This window comes from Urocitellus parryii, chromosome 12, assembly GCF_045843805.1.
Source record: "Urocitellus parryii isolate mUroPar1 chromosome 12, mUroPar1.hap1, whole genome shotgun sequence".
NCBI lineage: Eukaryota > Metazoa > Chordata > Mammalia > Rodentia > Sciuridae > Urocitellus > Urocitellus parryii.
The window spans coordinates 68,167,282-68,186,528 of record NC_135542.1 but is presented as its reverse complement, the minus strand read 5'-3'; the positions used below and the strand labels follow the sequence as shown (position 1 = coordinate 68,186,528).

At 45.5% G+C, this 19,247-nt stretch overlaps 1 protein-coding gene across 1 annotated transcript in view; it reads right to left on the bottom strand.

Annotated features, from left to right (window-relative positions):
- Epas1 (endothelial PAS domain protein 1) overlaps positions 1-19,247 on the bottom strand; it is an 83,014-nt gene that overhangs the window by 9,547 nt on the left and 54,220 nt on the right. Inside the window, exons 5-9 of the mRNA XM_026385689.2 lie at positions 16,703-16,821; positions 16,378-16,583; positions 6,622-6,728; positions 902-1,049; positions 41-249 (exon numbers count right to left, since the gene is read on the bottom strand). Of these exons, the coding sequence (XP_026241474.1) occupies positions 41-249; positions 902-1,049; positions 6,622-6,728; positions 16,378-16,583; positions 16,703-16,821 (789 nt within the window). The remainder of the gene's footprint in view (positions 1-40; positions 250-901; positions 1,050-6,621; positions 6,729-16,377; positions 16,584-16,702; positions 16,822-19,247) is intronic.

Here is a 19,247-nt window from a genome sequence, read left to right as displayed (position 1 = left end):
TCCCAAGAGGAATGGGCTCAGCTCAGCTGAAAGCACCCACCGAAATCCAGAGAGATGATGGCATCTCCTGGGGTGGGGGCCAGCTGGGCCAGCTCTTCGGGCTCCTCCTTCAGCTTGGTGAACAGGAAGTTACTCTTCTCAGATACCTCGCCACTATTGTCAAAGATGCTGTTCATGGCCATCAGGTGAGGCTTGAACAGGGATTCAGTCTGGTCCATGGAGAAAACCACGTCGTTCTTCTCAATCTCACTAATGGGACAAGAGAGCCATTGAGACCTTCTGCATTTTCCAGTAATATCCTTTGGCTTCCCTAGACACACAGAAACTCTGACAGCCACACCTCTCCGACTAAGTGATGGGCAGGGACACTGGCATTTTGTGAACAGCCACACAACGGAGGCCTGTGAGCTGTGGAGGCAGTGAGGGCAGGGGCATCTTGTGTACACGTGCACCTGTTTGGGGTGCTGCCTTAGACTGTGTTGAGCTGGGGGGTATGTAGGAGGGTGGACACTTTTGCTTGTTTCACCCTCACAATGACGTTTTCAGGTATTCTTCCCATATACTGTAGAGGGAAGTGGCTAGATCTGCTTTTCCCAGAAAGCACGAACAATTTTCTTGCTCATTTCCCCCTTCAGAAAATATTAAGTGACTACTGTGTGCTTTCTGCCTCCCTATGTACCACAGTGTAATGACAGATAAGTGGGAAGGGGCAGAAGAAAATCCTAAGGATCCCAGTTCCTAAGATCTCCATGGGAAGTCCTCTCAGGCTCAAGGATTACTACTGTCAACAGCTCCCAGAGGCGGTGCCCAGGGTTCTGAGAGGCTGGGTGTCCCCATGCCTGTGGCTCTCGGGCACTCCTGCGCACCAGGTCCCAAAGCCCATCAGCCCTCACACACTTACCTCAGGACGTAGTTGACGCACATGATGCACTGAGGCTGCAGGTTGCGAGGGTTGTAGATGACTGTCCCCTGCGTCTCTAGCCACACGTAGCCCCCATGCTTTGCAAGCATTCGGTATTGGCCACTCACCACCTGTCCCTTGGTGCACACTAGGGGAGGAGAAATGGAGCCTGAGGTGAGAGAGGTAGGGGAGTGGTGTGCACCACAGGCTCAGGAGATTCCCCAAGGAGTTCAGGTGTATAGGGGGACAGATAGAACTGGGTCCAAGACAGTGGGGACCAGGGAGAGGGAGCTGGGAGGGAGCTTAGAGGTCATCTCGGCCAACTCTTCATTTTCAATGTAGGCAAAGGAGGTTCAGAGAGGGCACAGGACTTGCCCACAGCTGTACAGCTAGAGGGGACCCACTTACTCTGAAGGTTTGCGATATCCTGTCCCCAATCTTCCTGAGTGAGGCTCCTGGACCAGCTCACCTGTGAGCAGAGTCCAGAGCAGCCCCTGCCCTGCTTTCCTCATGGGGTTCAGTGAAAGGAAGCCCCTGCCCTGTAATGCACTCTAGGAAGTGGGGGGCTTGCACACAGCGTGGAGAAAGGCTGACCTCAGAGCCACCTTCTGCAGCAGGCACGTCACCAATGCCCTGCTTATGGATACAAACATGTTGGTTCCTTTGCTTTCATGGCCATCCTCCACCTTTAGGGCCAGAGAAGCTTTGAGGTAAACCACTCCACTCTCCAGCTGGGGTCCAGAAGGGCCGGGACCCCAGCAGCCCCCACAGCCTCCTCTCGAGCTGAGGAAAGTCCTTGCACTCGAGCTGAGGAAAGTCCTTGCACTCCTCTCAGCTGCCCCGTGGGCTGCTGACCTGCTTATGGCTTCTCTCCTTTCCCAGGTTATTCTGTTCATTTTAGGGTTTTTTTTTTCTCCTGTCTAAAATGCATTGAGAAGGGGATCCTGTGTTTTTTATCTAAAAACATCGGGGAAGGGGAGTCCCATCCTGGCCTGTGCTTGGCCCACAATGCTCTATCTGCTGTCATTGAAAAGGAATTGATAAAACCCTTTATTCTAATGACTACTACTGTGAGAATTGCTGACAGTTTTCCAACTTGTCCATCTGCTTTCATTCCTTAGGAATGAAAGAATTCCAGCTCCGAAACCCCCAAGTCACAGAGAACCTCTGAAAGAGGCCTGATGGACAGGCCAGGTACTAGTTTGGGGACTTTGGGAAAGGTTTCCTCCTCTGCAAAAGGTATTGATACCAGTAGAAGTAATGATAATAATTATTAGCTATCTGGTATACCACTGTTCATACTAAGGGCCAAACGCACTTGCCTGGCTTATTGGCTACACAAATGTTGCATGAGAAAAGCCACCTGTTTCCCAAAGCTACTAATATGTATAGTGATCAGGGCCTGTCACCAACAGTTATGTTACACGTTTGCAGATAATGTCACAGGGACCCCCCTGGGAGAATATACAGGTTTTCTGTAGACAGAGTCTCTCCATTTCTCCTGGTGGGCTGGTGGGCCCCCTCCCCATTCACTAGCCCCTGAAGTGGAGGGATGCAGCTCGGTTCACAGTAACGCTGCCTGTAAACCATTAAGCTTGTGTTTTGCTTGGCACAGTTTACCCTCTTCAAAAATTTAACAAGCACCTGCAAGGTGCAGGAATTAATGTGACTTACATGAGCACAGTGCTTTGCAGTGTCCAAAACGGTCTCATGAGATGAATTCATTTCTGCAAAGCAATTAGATCAGTGCCTGGCACCTAAGGCACTCGGTGAGGCTCAGTGTCATTGTTACCTCACCAAACAAGCAACACCATGAGCGACCTATGATGACTTCTGTTTTACCTCTGAAGAAACTGCAGCCTGGGCAGATTTGCTTTTGCTGAGAACTACTGAGTAATTTGCTGAAAGGCCTCTTCAGTGGAAACGGTACACAGGATCAGTCTAAATTGAAGACTCCTACACCAAACTCCGTGTGCTTTCCATTTGTAAAAACAAACCTTATTGAGGTTTAACTGGCCTTCTGTAAAAATGCACCCATTTTAAGCACGTAGTGCAATGAGTTTTGACAAATATACATGCCTGTGTGCCCATCACATCATAGTGATGGTAGAGAATTTCCCCGTTATTCCCACAAAGCCATATGCCTCCTGACATTCGCTATTCCCATCCCTGGTCCCAGACAACCACTGATCTCTTGTCCCTCTATATTGTTTTCTTTTTTTCCTAAATTTTCATATGTGTGAAATCTCACAAAAAGAGTGCATACCCTTTTGCATCAGGCTTCATCACACTCGCTCAGCAGGTTTTTGAGATTCATTATGTTGTTCCAGGCATTTGGGGTTCGTTCCTTTTCACTGATGAATAATATTCCATTTTTATGGATACACCATCTGGATATTTGAGTTTTCAATTTGGGATTGTTATAAATAAAGGAGCTATGAACATTTGTGTACACATCTTTTTAAGGATATATATTTTTAGTTCTTTTAGTTCTAGATTATCCGATAAGCATATGTTCCTATTATAAGAAGCTGCCAAAGCATTTTCCAAAGTGGTTGTATCATTCTCATCCAATCCTTTATCAAGGGAGGAGATATAGCATCTTTAAATATGAAGAAACTAAGGCTGGAAGGATTGTGACTTGCTTATCATCATATAGGACAACAGTGACAAGAGTCTAGGCTAGGTATCAGGTCTTGTGGCTCCCAGGTCAGTGTTCTTTGACTACATTATCTTGAGTCAAAATTGAGTGAGAAGGTAGAATTTTCTGTTGCCACTGTCCTAAGCCCCCATGGACTCCTTTGACCAAAGGAGCAATTGTTGTCTTCTCTGTGCTATCCAGGCTCCCCGGCTGCAATGAAACAATTCTTACACAATTTCAAATGCCTGGAATTAACTTATTTAGATGGCCCTTAATGCAAACCAAGTTTAGGGTTCTTATTCTTTTTGATTAAACAGTACAGCAAGCAGAGGTTGTAACTACATTTCTAATAATTGCAGACAAGGGCCTGCTCTGTCCCAGAATATAATTAACACCAGCTTTCTTCTCATCTGCTCATTAATGCCAGCCTTGGTGAGGGGCCTGCTACTTGGTAGCAAGATAGGCTTTTTATGGCCTTTAATCTTGTTTTCCTAAGAGCACATAATGTCCTTATACAACAAAGAGAAGCCAACCCCCAACCCCTCCTCTGAGAGTAATGATGTATAAATTATTAATCCACCTGGAAATGATGGCTTTCAATTATCTTAATCTGGTTGAAGATGGACCTTCCCTGGTCATTGATTGCAATGGTAAGCATTTCCAGGCTGACACAGACATGTGTCAATTTGGGATCTCAGTGTATAGACCTGGATTTGCCTCAAACCTGAGCCTCCAGTTACTCCACAACATGGTGTGAATGTATATGCGACTTTATTGGCAGTACCCCCCCGCCCCCCAAAAATGAGACACACACATACACCCCCTCTGCAGACTGATTCCTCTCATTACTGATGCCGACCCAATTTCCAATTCATGTGGATTTCGCTCTGCTGGACATGACCTTGCTGGCTGAACACTGGGCTCTAAACTCAGGGCAGTGTTACGTGGCTCCCGCTGGGGAAGAAGGGAGCCTGTGATTCTTTTTGGGCTGTGAATCACCTTTAACTGTGCCTGACGCATACTGCTCTCAACCACCCGGATCCAGTAAAATGACAGCAAGAGAACAGAAAACCCTGCAGATCATCCCTAGAGTCAGCAGAAAACTGATATGACAAACTCTTATCCTGGCACTGTTTACAGATCAAAGGAGTTCTAATAAGAAGGTGGGGAAATCCTTGTACATGCCTGGGGACAAGTCATAATTTTTGCTACCTTCGGCAGTAGTATCCCCTCCTAAAGATAAAGTATACTACTGTCCTCCAAGATGCTCAGAGATTTTTTACATTTGTCCCCTACCTTGACTTCCCCCTTGGCTTAGAAGGCTGGGCTTTTCCCCAACTTTACATCTAAAGGCAGAGAGGCCCGGAAAGCCAGGCCCCAGGGAATCAGGGGGTCAGCTGGCTAGAGCCAGGCCCTCGGTCCAGAGCCTGCACGCCTCTGCCAACATGCCTTGGTAGCAGGAATCCCTTGAGGACCACAAAGGCCTGGGGAATCCCAGAGGGAAGGCCGAAGCCATATCCTACATCAGGGGCAGGTTGTGACGGGAGCATATTCATGGGCACAGGGAGGTACTTCATCCTCCCATCGTCATTCCTGGGTCCCTGAGTAGGACTGGATTTAGGTGGTTGTTTTTCTTTCTTTCTTTTTCCCCCTGCCAGAAAGCACAGAGTGGGAAATTTCCCTGAGACAGTGGGAAAGTAGAGAATTTCTCTGAGATACGATAATGGTCCCTGTTGTACTGTCAGATCAAACACAAAAGCCACAAGGAGGAAACAGAGGGGCCAATTAGAAACGCTGTGACAATTCAGCAGCTCTTAGCTGCTCTCGACCTTAGCTGTCCTGACCTTGAGAGGGAGGGAGGGAGGGAGGGACAGATATAGGACAGGGACAAATATCTACATTTCCATTTTCTTCTTGGCCATCAGGGCCACTGAGAATCTTCTCCGACCTCATTCTAAACCATCTTTAATCCTTTGGTCTTCTCAGCATCTCTGTCTGCCTTACTGTACCAGGCACTATGTGAGATGCCAAAGTTAAAGATATAAGCCAAGGAGCCCACAGTCCCCTTTTTTTCTCCAGAAATAAGATCTCCTAGGGAAGAAATCAACTCTATCAATTTCTGTGGTTCATGGTGGGCCACATATAGCATTATAGGCCCAGAGTCCTTGCTGATGGGTTGTTTGGCTTTGAGGAAATCACCCTCGATCACCTGCACACGGCAAGGTGGAACTGTGAACATGGCCAAGTGAACGTTCTAGAACTACCCTGTCTAACATGGTGGTCACAAGCCAAGTTGGGCTATTTAAATTTATATCATTTAAATTCTAAAAAGTTCAGTGCCTCTGTTGCACTAGACATATTTCAAGTGCTGCTTAGGCCACATCTGCAGGTGGAACATTTTCATGGCACAGAGTTCTACTGGACAGCTCTATTCTAGAATCCTTGAGTTAGGCAGGGTTCCCGCAAGCTACAGAGCAGTTTCCATTCCCCCACACCTGGTCACATGGACAGCCTCCTCTAAAGTTATGTTGATCTGGCAGGTGACCTTGTAGGGCTGCCCCCACACCTGTCTGAAGTGGGTGTCATACTACCTTCCCCTCTGTGGAGCCCCATCCTTCTCTGTCCTTCAAGATCCAACTTAGGTGCCCTTTCTTCTTTCCTTAATTTCCCCATCCCTCCTCTTCTATGCACAGATGTTCTTGCCTTTATAGCACAAGCCCAAGCTGATTTCATGCTGTTTTGTATTACTCTGTACAGGGCTGTCCCAAAAGGGGTACAGAAGAATGCTCAGTGCAGGTGGCATGTGGGGACTGAGATGCAGTGCACCCTCCACTCTCCAAGCTGTAGGCCTTGGCTTGGGTGTGTCTGTTCCTTGGAGGAAGAGTCCTTTCTCTAATGTGCATGGAAGCATTCTATAGGCCTTGATTCTCTGACGACTTGAAGGCATTCTATTATGTGCCACACAAGATGGCAGCGATAGGAAGGAAGTGACCCAGTCTTCTGTTTCATCAATCACACCCCACTCAAGGCCAGATTCTACCAACACAGGGATGTCCCATGGGGCTCTCTTGGAACTTACAGTTCTGGTGACTTTTGGTCATGTTCTCTGAGTCCAGTGCATGGTAGAACTCATAGGCTGAGCGGCCAAGCAGCTCCTCGGGGTGGTAACCAATCAGTTCTGTGATTCTAAATGTTAAAAAAAAAAAAAAAAAAGCATGTGAGGAAGAAAAACCACATGAACTTCACATAGCATGTGAGCAGGGGCTCAAGAAGTTAAACCCAGAAGATGAAATAAAAGGTGAATATAACCTGGACTTCCTGGTCACACTGTTTATTCAAGCAACCATCATGTTCAACCTGCAATTGTGGGTCTAGCCAAACCCCTGCTGTTCTGCTCTTCCTGAGGTCATTCTGTAAGGGAAGAATAGCACCCCCGCCCCCGCCATACACACACAAGAACCACTGAAGGGGCTCACACCCCAACTCCACAAGTTTTCAGATAAAGGAATGGAGACAGAGGAGGGCAGACAATTTGCTTGATGTCCAACAAGTGTCCAGGGACAGAGCCAAAGTGAAAGTCGAGGCTCCTGATTACGAGCTCAAGCTCATTCTAGCAGAGGGTGATCCACATGCAAAGTGGAAATTCTCTAGGCCCAAGTGGGGAAACAGTAGTGTTGGTCTCTGTGCTGACCACAGAGAAGGGAGGAGTCAGGAGCCCATCTGCACTAAAACCTCAGGGCCTGGATGCTTCTTCTCAGGAACTGCCCATGGCCTCAGGCATCCTGGGTCTGCCTTCCTCAGCTGCTTCTGCTGGTCTCTCCCTCTCTGAAGAAGGGAAGGAGGGCAGAAGAAGCTGAGAGGAAGAAACAGGAAGCCAGGTGGAGAAGTGCACCTCCTTGTTACCCTCCCTGAAAAACAGGAGGCTCTGAAGGGTGCAGCTGTCCCAAAGGCCCCTGCCTTCATTCTGTAGGGAGTCTGATTTGGGTGGAAGTAGGCAGGGAAAAGACACAATGTGGAGAACCATGAAGAATCACTTTACCCCCTTGGATCTGTGCTGGAATCATCAGAATCAACAAAGCCCTGCCCAAGAGCCACCATGTTCTTGGGCTGATCCCTCTCCCGTGTCACACCAAAATTATTTTTCACAATCTTTGTTATCTCACACATTTCCCCCCTCATTCTCCTGTTTAGCTGGCCTATCACAAATTAGAAGTGCTGCTTGAGGCTTGTCATGATGAGCTGCTTCAGACACATGACCTCTAGGTATCAGAGGATGCCCATCGGCATCCATACGGGAATGTAGAACAGGAAGAGGGAGACAGAAACAGGAAGCAGAGTGGAATCTTAGCACAGGTGGGCTCTCTTTCCCCGGCTCTTCCTCACTCCTGGTTAACACAGAGACAAAGACTGCTGTTTCCCCACTTGGGCCCATGGAATTTCCACTTTGCATGTGGATTACCCTCTACCGGAATGACCTTGAGCTACAAACTGGGTGACCTGCAGATTTAATTCACCTAAAATAATCTTTCCCTCCTGCATCCCCTTAGTTAAGCACCCACAGAGTTTCATGTTGCCAACCACAGCAAGAGTCAACTGCCTGAATTCCAACACCCCCCACCCAAATCCAGTCTCCATCTTCCAAGCAACTTGATTTTCAACTAATCTGCAGTATGCCATTGTGTCATGTGCTCTCTGTTTTGGTGGCCCTGCTATCACACTTCCCTAGCCCTGGCAAACTCATTCCTGCCACCAGGCTTTTAGGCCTCTTCTCCTCCAGTTTTTCCAAACCCTGACTTTTGCACGGCCAGATCAAGACCTCACCTTCTCCATAGAGCCCTCTCCAACTCCTGCAGTCCTCACGACTGTCTCCTCAGGAAGTCCTAAAGGGCATGCAGTATCACCAAGAGCATGCATTTGACTCTTCATACCCTTCTCTGTCAGTCCCTGAACTCAAGGGTCACCTTCTCCTTTTGCCTCCTCTACAATGGAAGCCTAGTAAGTACTTTAGCACCTGGCCAGCAGACAGGCCGAAGCCTGTCTCTCCGAGCACTGCTAGGAACCTGGCACTAGCATCTGCTTTTCTTCCTTAAGCAGGATTAACGGCATCAATATGTCCTGGAGCGTGCACACACAGCCTGCAGCAACCCTCAGGACATCCAATCCATCTTTTCTCCGCTCTTTAAGGTGTCTGGAATTAATGTGAGCAGCAAAGAGGCAAGTTGTCTGCTGGGATGAGACTTGGGAAGTGAGAGCCTTTCACACAGTGGGAAGCTCATCTGGGCTGAGAGGCTCAGGCCTCAGCTCATCGCCCAGCAGTAGTTTCTCCAGTGAGACTCCAGCTGCCCCTTACACCAGGCAGCTGGTCTCACAGCAGGAGGATCTGTCCCCTCACTTAGCTCGGACTAAAGAGGTCTCTGAGCTCATTGGCAATGACTTGTTCGCTGAAGCTGACCCTGGGGGGAGCACTCAAGGGCACCTTGGCTTGGTGAAGACAAAAGGAGAATAAGGTGGTAGAAAGGTGCTGGCCCTACAACCGAACAGCTTGTCTTTTGAGTCAAATGCATCTCAGGCTTAGCCTGGGAACTGAAACCATTCTGGTGGCCCCGCTAACAATAGCTGGCCATTTACAGGCTCACTGATTTTCCAGATAAGCTGCTCCCATTCCTGGGCAGGTCTAGAATTTTCTAGAGACCCTCAATAATGAGTCTACAGGCATTCTAGGAAAGATATGATTCTATTTCCTGGAGGAATTAAATTTCCTTTCAAGATAAGAATCTTTTAATTAAAATGTTCAAAGTAAATATTATAATCAGCTTCATAAGATGTTTTTCTAATCTAATTAACATAACATCCATTGAAAGGCACACACACACACACACACACAATGGGCATGTTTTAGAAGTGGACAAACAAATCTAGATTTCAAAATTGCCAGATATCTTCTTCCTAGCAGCTGTCATTTATCTTGTCAACTAAAATAAATATTTAATGTCTCTTTCTTCATTCCTTTAAACAGAATACTGTAAAAACTGGAAAATACACATATCCCGAACACAATTGAAGAACGGTCGAGTCGTCAGGCTTTACAAAGCCAGGAAACCCCAACTTAAAGCTAATGATCATTTGCCCCCAACTGCAGGCACGTCGACGCCGGCAGGAAGGTTAATGAACCGAGCTTGTTTATAGGATTGGCTACTGCAGCACACAGGGGCCTTCCCTGCTCATTTCCCAGGGCTCCGGACACACCACCAGAGCAGGGCTGTGATAACAGTTTCATCTGCAATCTCCATCAGGGCAGGGAACCTTTTATTTATTTTTTTCCTCTCCTTCTTCCTAATTAAGGATGCTTAACTCACAGGGGGAAAAAAAAATCAGTTTGGGTTCATCCACAAATTTCAAAGTCAACTCAGTAGGATGGCTCTACTTTAAGGACACAGAGCTCTCAAGGCCTTAATTCCCTAGATTTCAACAATAAGGACCGTGAACACCCTTTCATCATCAAGTAGACCAAAGACTCAGTGAGGGGAGATGTAGACCAAGAAGACAGCCACACTGAGACAGGATAAGGAAAAGAGAAAATAGGAAATATGGAGACAAAAGGGCGGTTCAGTTCTGAAGTCACTGTTCCCCACGTAAAGGAGGGGGCCAGGCCACTCCTGAGTGAGAAGTGCCTGTCAGTGGGAACTGAGTCATTCATGGTCCCTCAACTGCTCTTCTTCCTTAAAAAATGTCCAGAAGCTCCGTTCAAAATGGACCACCTGCAGCTGAGCAAGAGGGAGGAAATTATTTTCTGGGTGCCATCACCTTAAGAGACAGAAGAAGTCCAGCCATAGGCTGTGAGGGCTCGTTCTCCTCCCCAGGCGGTGACCTCCACGGCCTGTCCATGTGGGTGGCAGTCAAACTGCTTGGCTTCAGACGCCGCTGCCTGTAGGCAACCAAGGTCAGGCCACAGCTTTTACCCCTGTCCCCTACACAAGGAAGGCTCTGCTAAGTAAACTAAGCATGTAAACAAGATGACTAGAGAGTATTTCAATTATTTAAGAGGACAAAAGTTTTAAGTCCTTTATAACTACCTGTTTTCCAGAGAATGCATTTGCCAATAGATACTGATATTAAATTCTTCTCTGTCCTTCCATCCTTCTGGCAATGTGTGGTGTGAACATTTTAGTCTCTATACACACTTATAAGCATTGACACTGCATTTCCTTAGTAATATCTAGATTATTCTTTTTTAGAATTTTTATTATTAGTTGTTCAAAATATTACATAGTTCTTGACATATCATATTTCATACATTTGATTCAAGTGGGTTATGAACTCCCATTTTTACCGCGTATACAGATTGCAGAATCACATCGGTTACACATCCACTGTTTTACATATTGCCATACTAGTGTCTGATGTGTTCTGCTGCCTTTCCTGTCTTTTACTATCCCCCCTCCCCTCCCCTCCTCTCCCATCTTCTCTCTCTACCCCATCTACTGTAATTCATTTCTCTCCCTTGTTTTTTTCCCTTTCCTCTCACTTCCTCTTATATGAAATTTTATCTAGATTATTCATTAGCTCATATTTCAAAGCCTGTTTGTATTAATAAGTTTTACCCAGATTTTGTTTGCTTTAAATGATAGTCCTAAACCTTTTGTTTTCCTCAAATATTGCCTCAGTTATATGAATTCTATGCAGTTAATGGAAAGTCAGTTTTTCTGTATTATATCAGGTGTGGTGGGTCACAGGGGGTTACATGGGGTGAATTTATACACAGGGAAGTAGCCCTGGCTCAGTCCGGGACTGATCCTGCCCTCAGTGCCAACACATGCCATGGCTGTCTGTCATTACCCCAAAACCTATGAACAGTAAGAGGAAATTTGCTTTGAACTATGAAAAGTGAGAATCAGATCATACAGAAGGAATAATTTTTGAATTGAGAGGTCCATTAAACTTGGAGATAACTTCCAAAGAGAATTTATAGAGTTGCCTCTTCTAGAGAGTATTTCATGCTGCCTAGATGAGACAGAATAATATAAAAGCATTTCTTATTCAAACTCTGCTAGTTCCAGAAAGTCAGCCGAGCAGACACAGATATACCTGGAGAGCATTTGATATTCCCTCTACCTCAGGGCCTAAAGAAGCACACTACACGGTCTTACTTAAAATATTCAGAAAACAGCTAAGGAATAAGAATGCAAGAATATTTAGAAGAGACTACATAGGAAAGTAAAATACATGTAATACATTACTTTGAAAGATCACCTTGAATTTAATATGGCACCCACCCTCTAAAAAGTAGCAAAATTATTTATTAAATGTACTCACTAAACAATGAAAGAATATTATCTTTTACTATTAATTTGCATAAAGTCAGGCTATTTTATTCTCAGACTTCAAACTACTTTCCAGCTATCTTGATATATGGTATAATATTCTTTATTGATATTCTTCTATGATCCTCTATTCTTCCCTCACTTTTGCTATCTTCATTATTCCTGAATTTGTATAAAATGAATTCATCATAAGACTTATCCAAATCCACAGGACTTAGAATGCATTCATTTGAACTCTTCCCACTGTGACTCCGGGTTTTATTACATCCTATACTGACTTAATCCATTGACAAAACAGGGTTGTCCTCAAATTCTCTATCTGTAAAGATTAAAAGACCCTCTTTATTAACTTGAAATTTTAACTGTAATTTTTATACTTATCCTCCCAGTGACACTGGATCCCTTCTACATAATTTTGTTTTATAATTTATTTCTAAGCTACAAGAAGACTCACAGAACTCACAAAAATCACAGTGGGGTAAACTTTGCTCCAGTCTCCTTGGTGAGTGGCTCCGTGTCCTTCACAGTTACTCTCTTTTGCCACTAGATGGCATCTCCACGTGAATTTAAAGAACTCACTCCATTTTAAAGTTAAATTACTTGGAAACAATTTTGTCTTTCTTTTAGGTGAGTGGGATGTTTCATTTTGTACCTCTCACTGTAGTTTCATTAAGTTGCTTCTCTCTCAAACTCTAAACTCTTGGAAATCGGGAATAATCTCTACTACTTCTTGGATATAATAGTCTCTTGCACAGGGTTAGATACAAAGCAGATGCTCAATAAATAGCAGTTCATGAATTGGTTACTCAGTATTTTAGGAAAGCGTGTAATATTTACAGTTGAGTCATGATTATACTTATAATCAAGACATTGTTTTTTCTTTAACTCACTATGCAAACTTGAGTCCCCTTGTCTAGAGCAATAGATCATAAATAAGTAGAGTGTCTCTAATCAGAAAATCTGAAATCCAAATGGTGACAATGTGATATTCAAAAGTTTCAGATTTCAGAAAATTTTGGATTTTCAGATGAGGAATGCTCAACCATTAAAGTCTTTGTAAACATTCCAAAATCTAAAAATCTCCAAAATCTGAAATACTTTTGGTCCCATGAATTTCAGATAAGGGATACTTAATCTGAATGCATAAATGTGACTGACATATAAGTTGTTTTAGACTTTTAAATATATTTGCTATAACTCAAATAATTAATGCAAGACTTCATATAGCTCTCTAACCCTTTATTAAGGGGAGGGCAAATGCACTTTGAATCATCTACACGCCTTTGTTCAGTATCAGACATTTCAGAGTAGTCTCTTAGAGGTCCAATTCATTTTGGAAACCTGAGAGTTCAACAAGATCAGAGTCCTCTCTCTTCTCTCTCTTTTGTTTTTAAATTTAATTTTCTCCCCTTTCCCCCTTTGTTCTCTCTTCTCTTTTTTCTATTTGACTCCTTTCTTTTGGTTTGTTTCTGTCTGTGGTCTCGTTACATCTAGGTAAAGTGTCAAACCGCCTCAAAAGTGATTTTGTGGATTCGAACTGCTTGACTTTCTTCAAATTCTTGTTCACTTTCCTTATTGGAAAACAATCCCCTTTTGGGGAAATCATAGCCCCTCCTGTGTCAGAGGTCATTAAACTAAATTAATTCTCTGATGCAAATGGAGCCCTGTCCCCCATTCACAGTCATATGCAGGTGTTGGTATTTTAAACATCTGTCTCACAAGGGTGTGTGCGTGTGCATGCACTTCTCCCCATCCCAATGCAAAAGTGAAAACAAAACAAAACAATACAAAACAACAAAAACTCAAGTCCTCATCAAAGCAATTGAGAAATAACACTTAGGGATTAAGGACTTAAAATAGTCACTTCATAAACTGTCTAAGCCTTGTCCGTGCCCTTGTTAACTAATCTGCTAATCGGTTAAACACAACTTCTGTGTGGCACAGCATTCTGTGTGTTTACATGCTTCTACATTCTTCTTTGCAGCACCACTGTATTCAGAGTTGAGGCCATGTAATTAGGTTCCTTGAAAGGCAAGATTTTGCTGAAAATGCAAAGTGTCCTACAGAACTTAGAAGTGACATCTCTCTCCACAGTATGAGTCACAAAGCCCTAAATGACAGGTTCCTTTAAGCCAGTATCTACTCTGCCCACCAGTCCTAAACCAAACTGAGATGTCTGGCCTGGTGTGTCTCCCCTCTGTGTATGTTTCCCCTTCAACAGTTTTAGGCACCCAACTTCTTGTGTTTTGTTCCCTCTTTTTAATCCAAAGGTTAACGCTTTTAGAAAATTACCTGAAACTCATTCAAACCAAGACAAGGAGTAATGGATTAACACTGAATTATCCTTTTTAGGGGATTTCCCCCCCTCACTTATCAAGAACATAGTCTTGAGCCTTTTTTTAAAAAATTGTCTTTTTGCTATTATCTAGGGATGGCAGCTTGTTTTCTAGGACAGTCGGGTTTTCCCTGCAGTTTAGAGTTGCATGATGACTGTGCTTCACATACAAGGGCCACCTCCAGGGTGCATCATCTCCAGCTTTGTGGTTGCTCGGCTGAGGTACCCTGAGCACCACTTCACCTCAAAGTAATGACATGTGGATCGGGCACTGGGATTTCTCATGTCAACTCAGAAGACCATCGAGGCAAGAACTGCATCTGATAAATACCTTTACCCAGAGCATGGATTCCTCTCATGCCTGCCTTTTGAGTAGTCTTTCTCTCCAACCATTATTATCACCAACATCATTGTCCTCACAACCGTAGCAGCAGCAACCCTATCAATAAATGCCGCCTTGATGACATTCCAGGACAAAAGCCTTCAGACATGTCTATTTCTCCCTATGAGGTGGGAGCTCTTTTGTCTACTTATATAACTATCTACTGCCGCCCAGAGCTTTGAGTCCTGGCCCAATTATGGTAAGAACTGAGGGTACAGGAATGCCTCAAGGATACTTTTACAAAAATTCTGAAATTATGCCACAACTGGAGGTCAATCTCAAGGAGGAAGAGCCAACAACCAATACCAGGTCCTTCCAGAATCAGAGGAGAAAGACTCAGTCTAATCTGGAGAGCAGGGCCACACCTATGAAGAAACCAGATGCCCTGGGATGTCCAGATGATAAAAGAAAGGGGTAGGGGGGTGGGGGGAGGCTGGGTAGGAGCTCCCTTCCTGGGACTGGTGGTTTCCTGCTGTGGGGAAGACCGGATAGTCTTTTGCTGGTGGTCTCTTCTTCCTCAGCTGGGCCCTGGGCCTTCAGAAGTGATCTTGTCTCCTTGGGTTTAATGGGAAGATTATGCTTTGGGGAGACCAAGGGCAGAAGCGAGACATATGCAGTAACAAGAGTGTGTCATAGTGCTGTGCTTTCCCAGGTGCTTCCACAATACCTCATCCTCCAATGACCCTGGGGAACAGGCTAGGAAAGTATTATCTCCATTTCAGGGGAGTGGTAGAGAGTTTGGGATGGTAAAGTGTTGATTCTGGATACTGCAGAAAGCTGAGGTTGGGCTGGGGGGAGCTCTTCCCTGAAGGATACTTCTGGGGTCTGCTAGTCAGCAAGACGCGGCAGCATTCACTTGAGCCAGGCCTGCCCCAGGCCCGGTCCCTTTTCTAGGTTTCTCCTCCCCCACTCCTGGTGCTGGCTACTGCCCGTCACCTCTGACCTTCCTGTCTTCCTTCTTTATCTCCTGATTACCGGGCCTTAAAATCACAGAGGCAGGACAGTAGAAGTTAGGAGCTATGGTGGGGTTCAGAATCCCACTCATGACCACCCTGGCCTCTTCTCCACTGTGTTAACCCTCAGCTTGGAGTGGGAACTAGAGATGACACAGCTTCCCTGTGCAGTCTTAGGTGCTCTCTCAACAACTTCAGTAAAGGTTAGAATAAGAGCTACTGCTGAATCAGGCCATCCAGCCTGATTCCATGCTCTTAACCACTACTGTGCTCCTGAGAGAATTTCATGGGGCCTGGAATTGGGGTGAGAATCTAGCTGAGCTCCTCTAATCTAAAAGCCTTCAAAACTAGGCTAGATGGTGGCTGCTGCACATGGGAGGGGTAAAGGCGGAGGGAAAAGTTCAGTTAGTTATGGAAGAGAATGAGGGGAAACCAGCCAACCATGGTCAACTTCAAGGGCCAGAACCCGAGGCCCCTGGCTGGCCTCTGAATTGAGAGAATTAATAGAAATCTCTAGACCCCTTTCTTCTGGAGCTGAAGAGTGCCTTGGAGTTTTCCTCAGGAGCCTGACATGTATGTGGACAAATATGTGCACACCACCACAATGACAAGTCACATTCCAGAACAACTCTGCAGAAGAATCCTGAGGCTGCGTCAATGAGAGACTTTCAAATACGGTTCTAGGAAGCTCTGAGGACTACTGATGGAAGGAAATGCAACACAGGCCTACAAACTTGCACCCAGCAAAACATGGTTTATGCCCCATTCCCATCCCTTCTCTACAGGTATAATCACAAAAAAGGGTGGGTAAGTCCCATCCCTTCCCACAGTATACACATCATACCTGTCATCGCAGTAGGTGAACTTCATGTCCATGCTGTGGCGGCTCAGGAAGGTCTTGCTGTCCAGGGGGATGTCCATGTGGGATGGGTGCTGGATGGGTTCACACATGACGATGAGGCAGGACAGCAGAGGCTCCTTGTAGCCGCAGAGACTACTGTGAGGGGGACAGTTGTTGTAGACTTTCACCTGGCCAGTGCAGTGCAAGACCTGGGGACCAGCAACAGAGGTCAGCTGTGGGGCTGAGAGTCTGGAGTGGAGCGCAGGGCTTTAGGTATCCACCCTCTGCCCACACCTAGGACTCCAACCCAGGCCTGGTGGTGTCCTACCTTCCAGGTGGCTGACTTGAGGTTGACGGTGCGGCCTCTGTTGGTGACCGTGCACTTCATCCTCATAAAGAAGTCCCGCTCTGTGGACATGTCTTTGCTTTTCTTCCCAAAACCAGAACCTGAGTGGAGAAGGGTCAGGGAATCAGTTGCATAAGTTTTACATTTACATTACCGAAGGCCCGGCTGTCATTTTTCTGGGCCACTTTTTTCTTCTATCTCCCAAGTATCTATACTTGCATCACTTGCTGCTCACACGGCCACTGAGCCCCATCATGGCCTGTGGGTTAATGGTCTCCCACCTCCAGACTGTCTCCTCAACTGGAGCATGACCCCTGGAAGGTAGGAGCTGTCCCACTCCATCCCACTACACTTAGAACACGGTCAACTGTCATATGACAGCAGAGAGACAATGAGTGACTATGGCCACAGTCTCAGCCGACTTCTGGGTCAGGCCAAGGAGCTCCATCAGGAAGTCTAGGGTTCAGCTGGGAGGGACCACAGATAGTCCAAGGGTATAAGTCTGTTTAGGTAAGACTTTCCTCAAGACACTCCTGTCATTTCTTTATAATCTCTCAGGAATTGGAATATCCCTGTACCCTACTGACAACGTGTAATAGCTACATGCAGAATTATATGCCACTAGCTTTTTTTCCTAAAGTGACATGTATCAAGTCTCAAGAGACCTCTGGTCTGACTCTTCTGGGATTGGGTGAGCAAGTCCACTTTGAAGCTGGGGACACATTCTCTCTCAATTAGAATTAAATAAATCACTAAGACCAAAAGTAGATTCCTTCCTCCCTCATAGACTCCAAATAGCCTATTTTCTTTCTTCTCCTTCTCTTTCTTTTTTGTTCAACAGAGTAGTAAATGCAGTGCCAGCCAAGTCTTTCTTGTCTCTATCTAAATGATGTCTATAGCATCACCCCCATCCTGGGCCTTCTCCAGGGAAGAAGCATACTCCTTTCTTCTGCCCAGCATCACAGAACAATCTAGAGCCTTGCTTAAAATAGTTACATCCCTCCCTCCAGGCAAAGACACCAGCCTCTGCACCTACACCACCAGAGGACCATAATTTATTTGACTGACACATTCCCAAAGAATTGTGTGTCAGATGAATTGTGAGGCACTCTTGAGCTGATTGTATCCTTTGGGGCGCCCAGTAGAAACAGACCAAATGGCGAATCTTTGTTGTTGTTTTAAAGAGAGAATATTCCTCCACCATAATAAAACCATCTCTATGCTTCTTACAATTTTAGTTTTTAGAGGTAGTTTTGCAGATAATATGATAAACCTCTTTGGGGGCTGGGACCCACCATCAGGAGTTAGGGTTGAGGGGGCTGGAGAGACTCATTTATGACTATTTGCTTAGGTTATGATGTGGACTCCTAACCTGTTAACTTCTGAATTCTTATTCTGATATTTTGTTATTTTTTTTTCTAAATAGTGTTCTAAGAAAATCACTCCATCCCTGCTCCAAAACCTTCAAGATCTACCCACTGTCTGCAGGATAAAGTTCAAGGCCTCTACTGGCCTTCAAAGCCTTCCACAATCTGCCTCATGTCTTATCTTCCTTTAGGAACTCATACTAACCCCTTGCTTCCAGAGCATGAGTCCACTCGGAGGTCGGCAACTTTAGTGAGAATTTGCTGACTCGCCAAGTTTGATTCCAAGTTCCCAATCATAGACCAAGAGATGTAAAGTTCTATTCAGATAACTAGAGGTCACTTGGCTGTGAGTCATAGCACTTGAGAACTGGAAGGTCCTACACTTGGCCTTATCTAATGCTGTCAGTTTGAAAACAAAGACTCCGAGGATCATAGAAGTGAGGTACTTAGTTCAGGTCATAGAGTCAAACTGAGATTACCGTCAGTGGTTGAACTGAGATCAGAAACTCAGGGGCCAGTGGGTTTCTGGAGTAGTGAAGAGAGACAGTCCCACCCCCACAGAGCTGACTGTTCCATAAAGCCCAGACTTTCTCAGCAGCAGACAAGACCTTCAGCAACCACAGGATGCCCCCAACCTGAGTCCTGGAGGCTTTGAGTTGGGAACAGAGGGGCTGGGTGAAAGGTCAGGAGTGGCAGTAGAAGGAGAGGCTGTTGTGATCCTGCATTCAGGTGACCCAGTCAAGTGCGGCAACAAGAGCAAAACCTTGCAGGCTTGCCACCACTGCCTCTGTCATTCAGGTCAGACAGGCAACACCCATGGCAAAGGCAGGTGATTGACATTAAAGAGGATTTCTAGATGTAGGCAGAGTCTGCCCAGATCAGTGGTAGGTAGATTCTCAGCTTCAGAAGGGATCCTGATGGACACTGAACCCCACTGCTGCCCAAAGCTTCAGTCCTCTTGATGACACTCATGCCTTTTCTTGAATGTCCCAGTTATAACAATGAAGCCTCACTGTCATTATAAAGTGCCTTTTGCCTGTGTTCACTGGTATCTGCTAGATACTCCCACATCAGAGTCCAGTATATTAGACCTTTGAAAGTTCCCTCTCCTGCCCTATGTCTCATCACCAGAGGGCCAGGTTCATGCTGTGGCTGCTGTG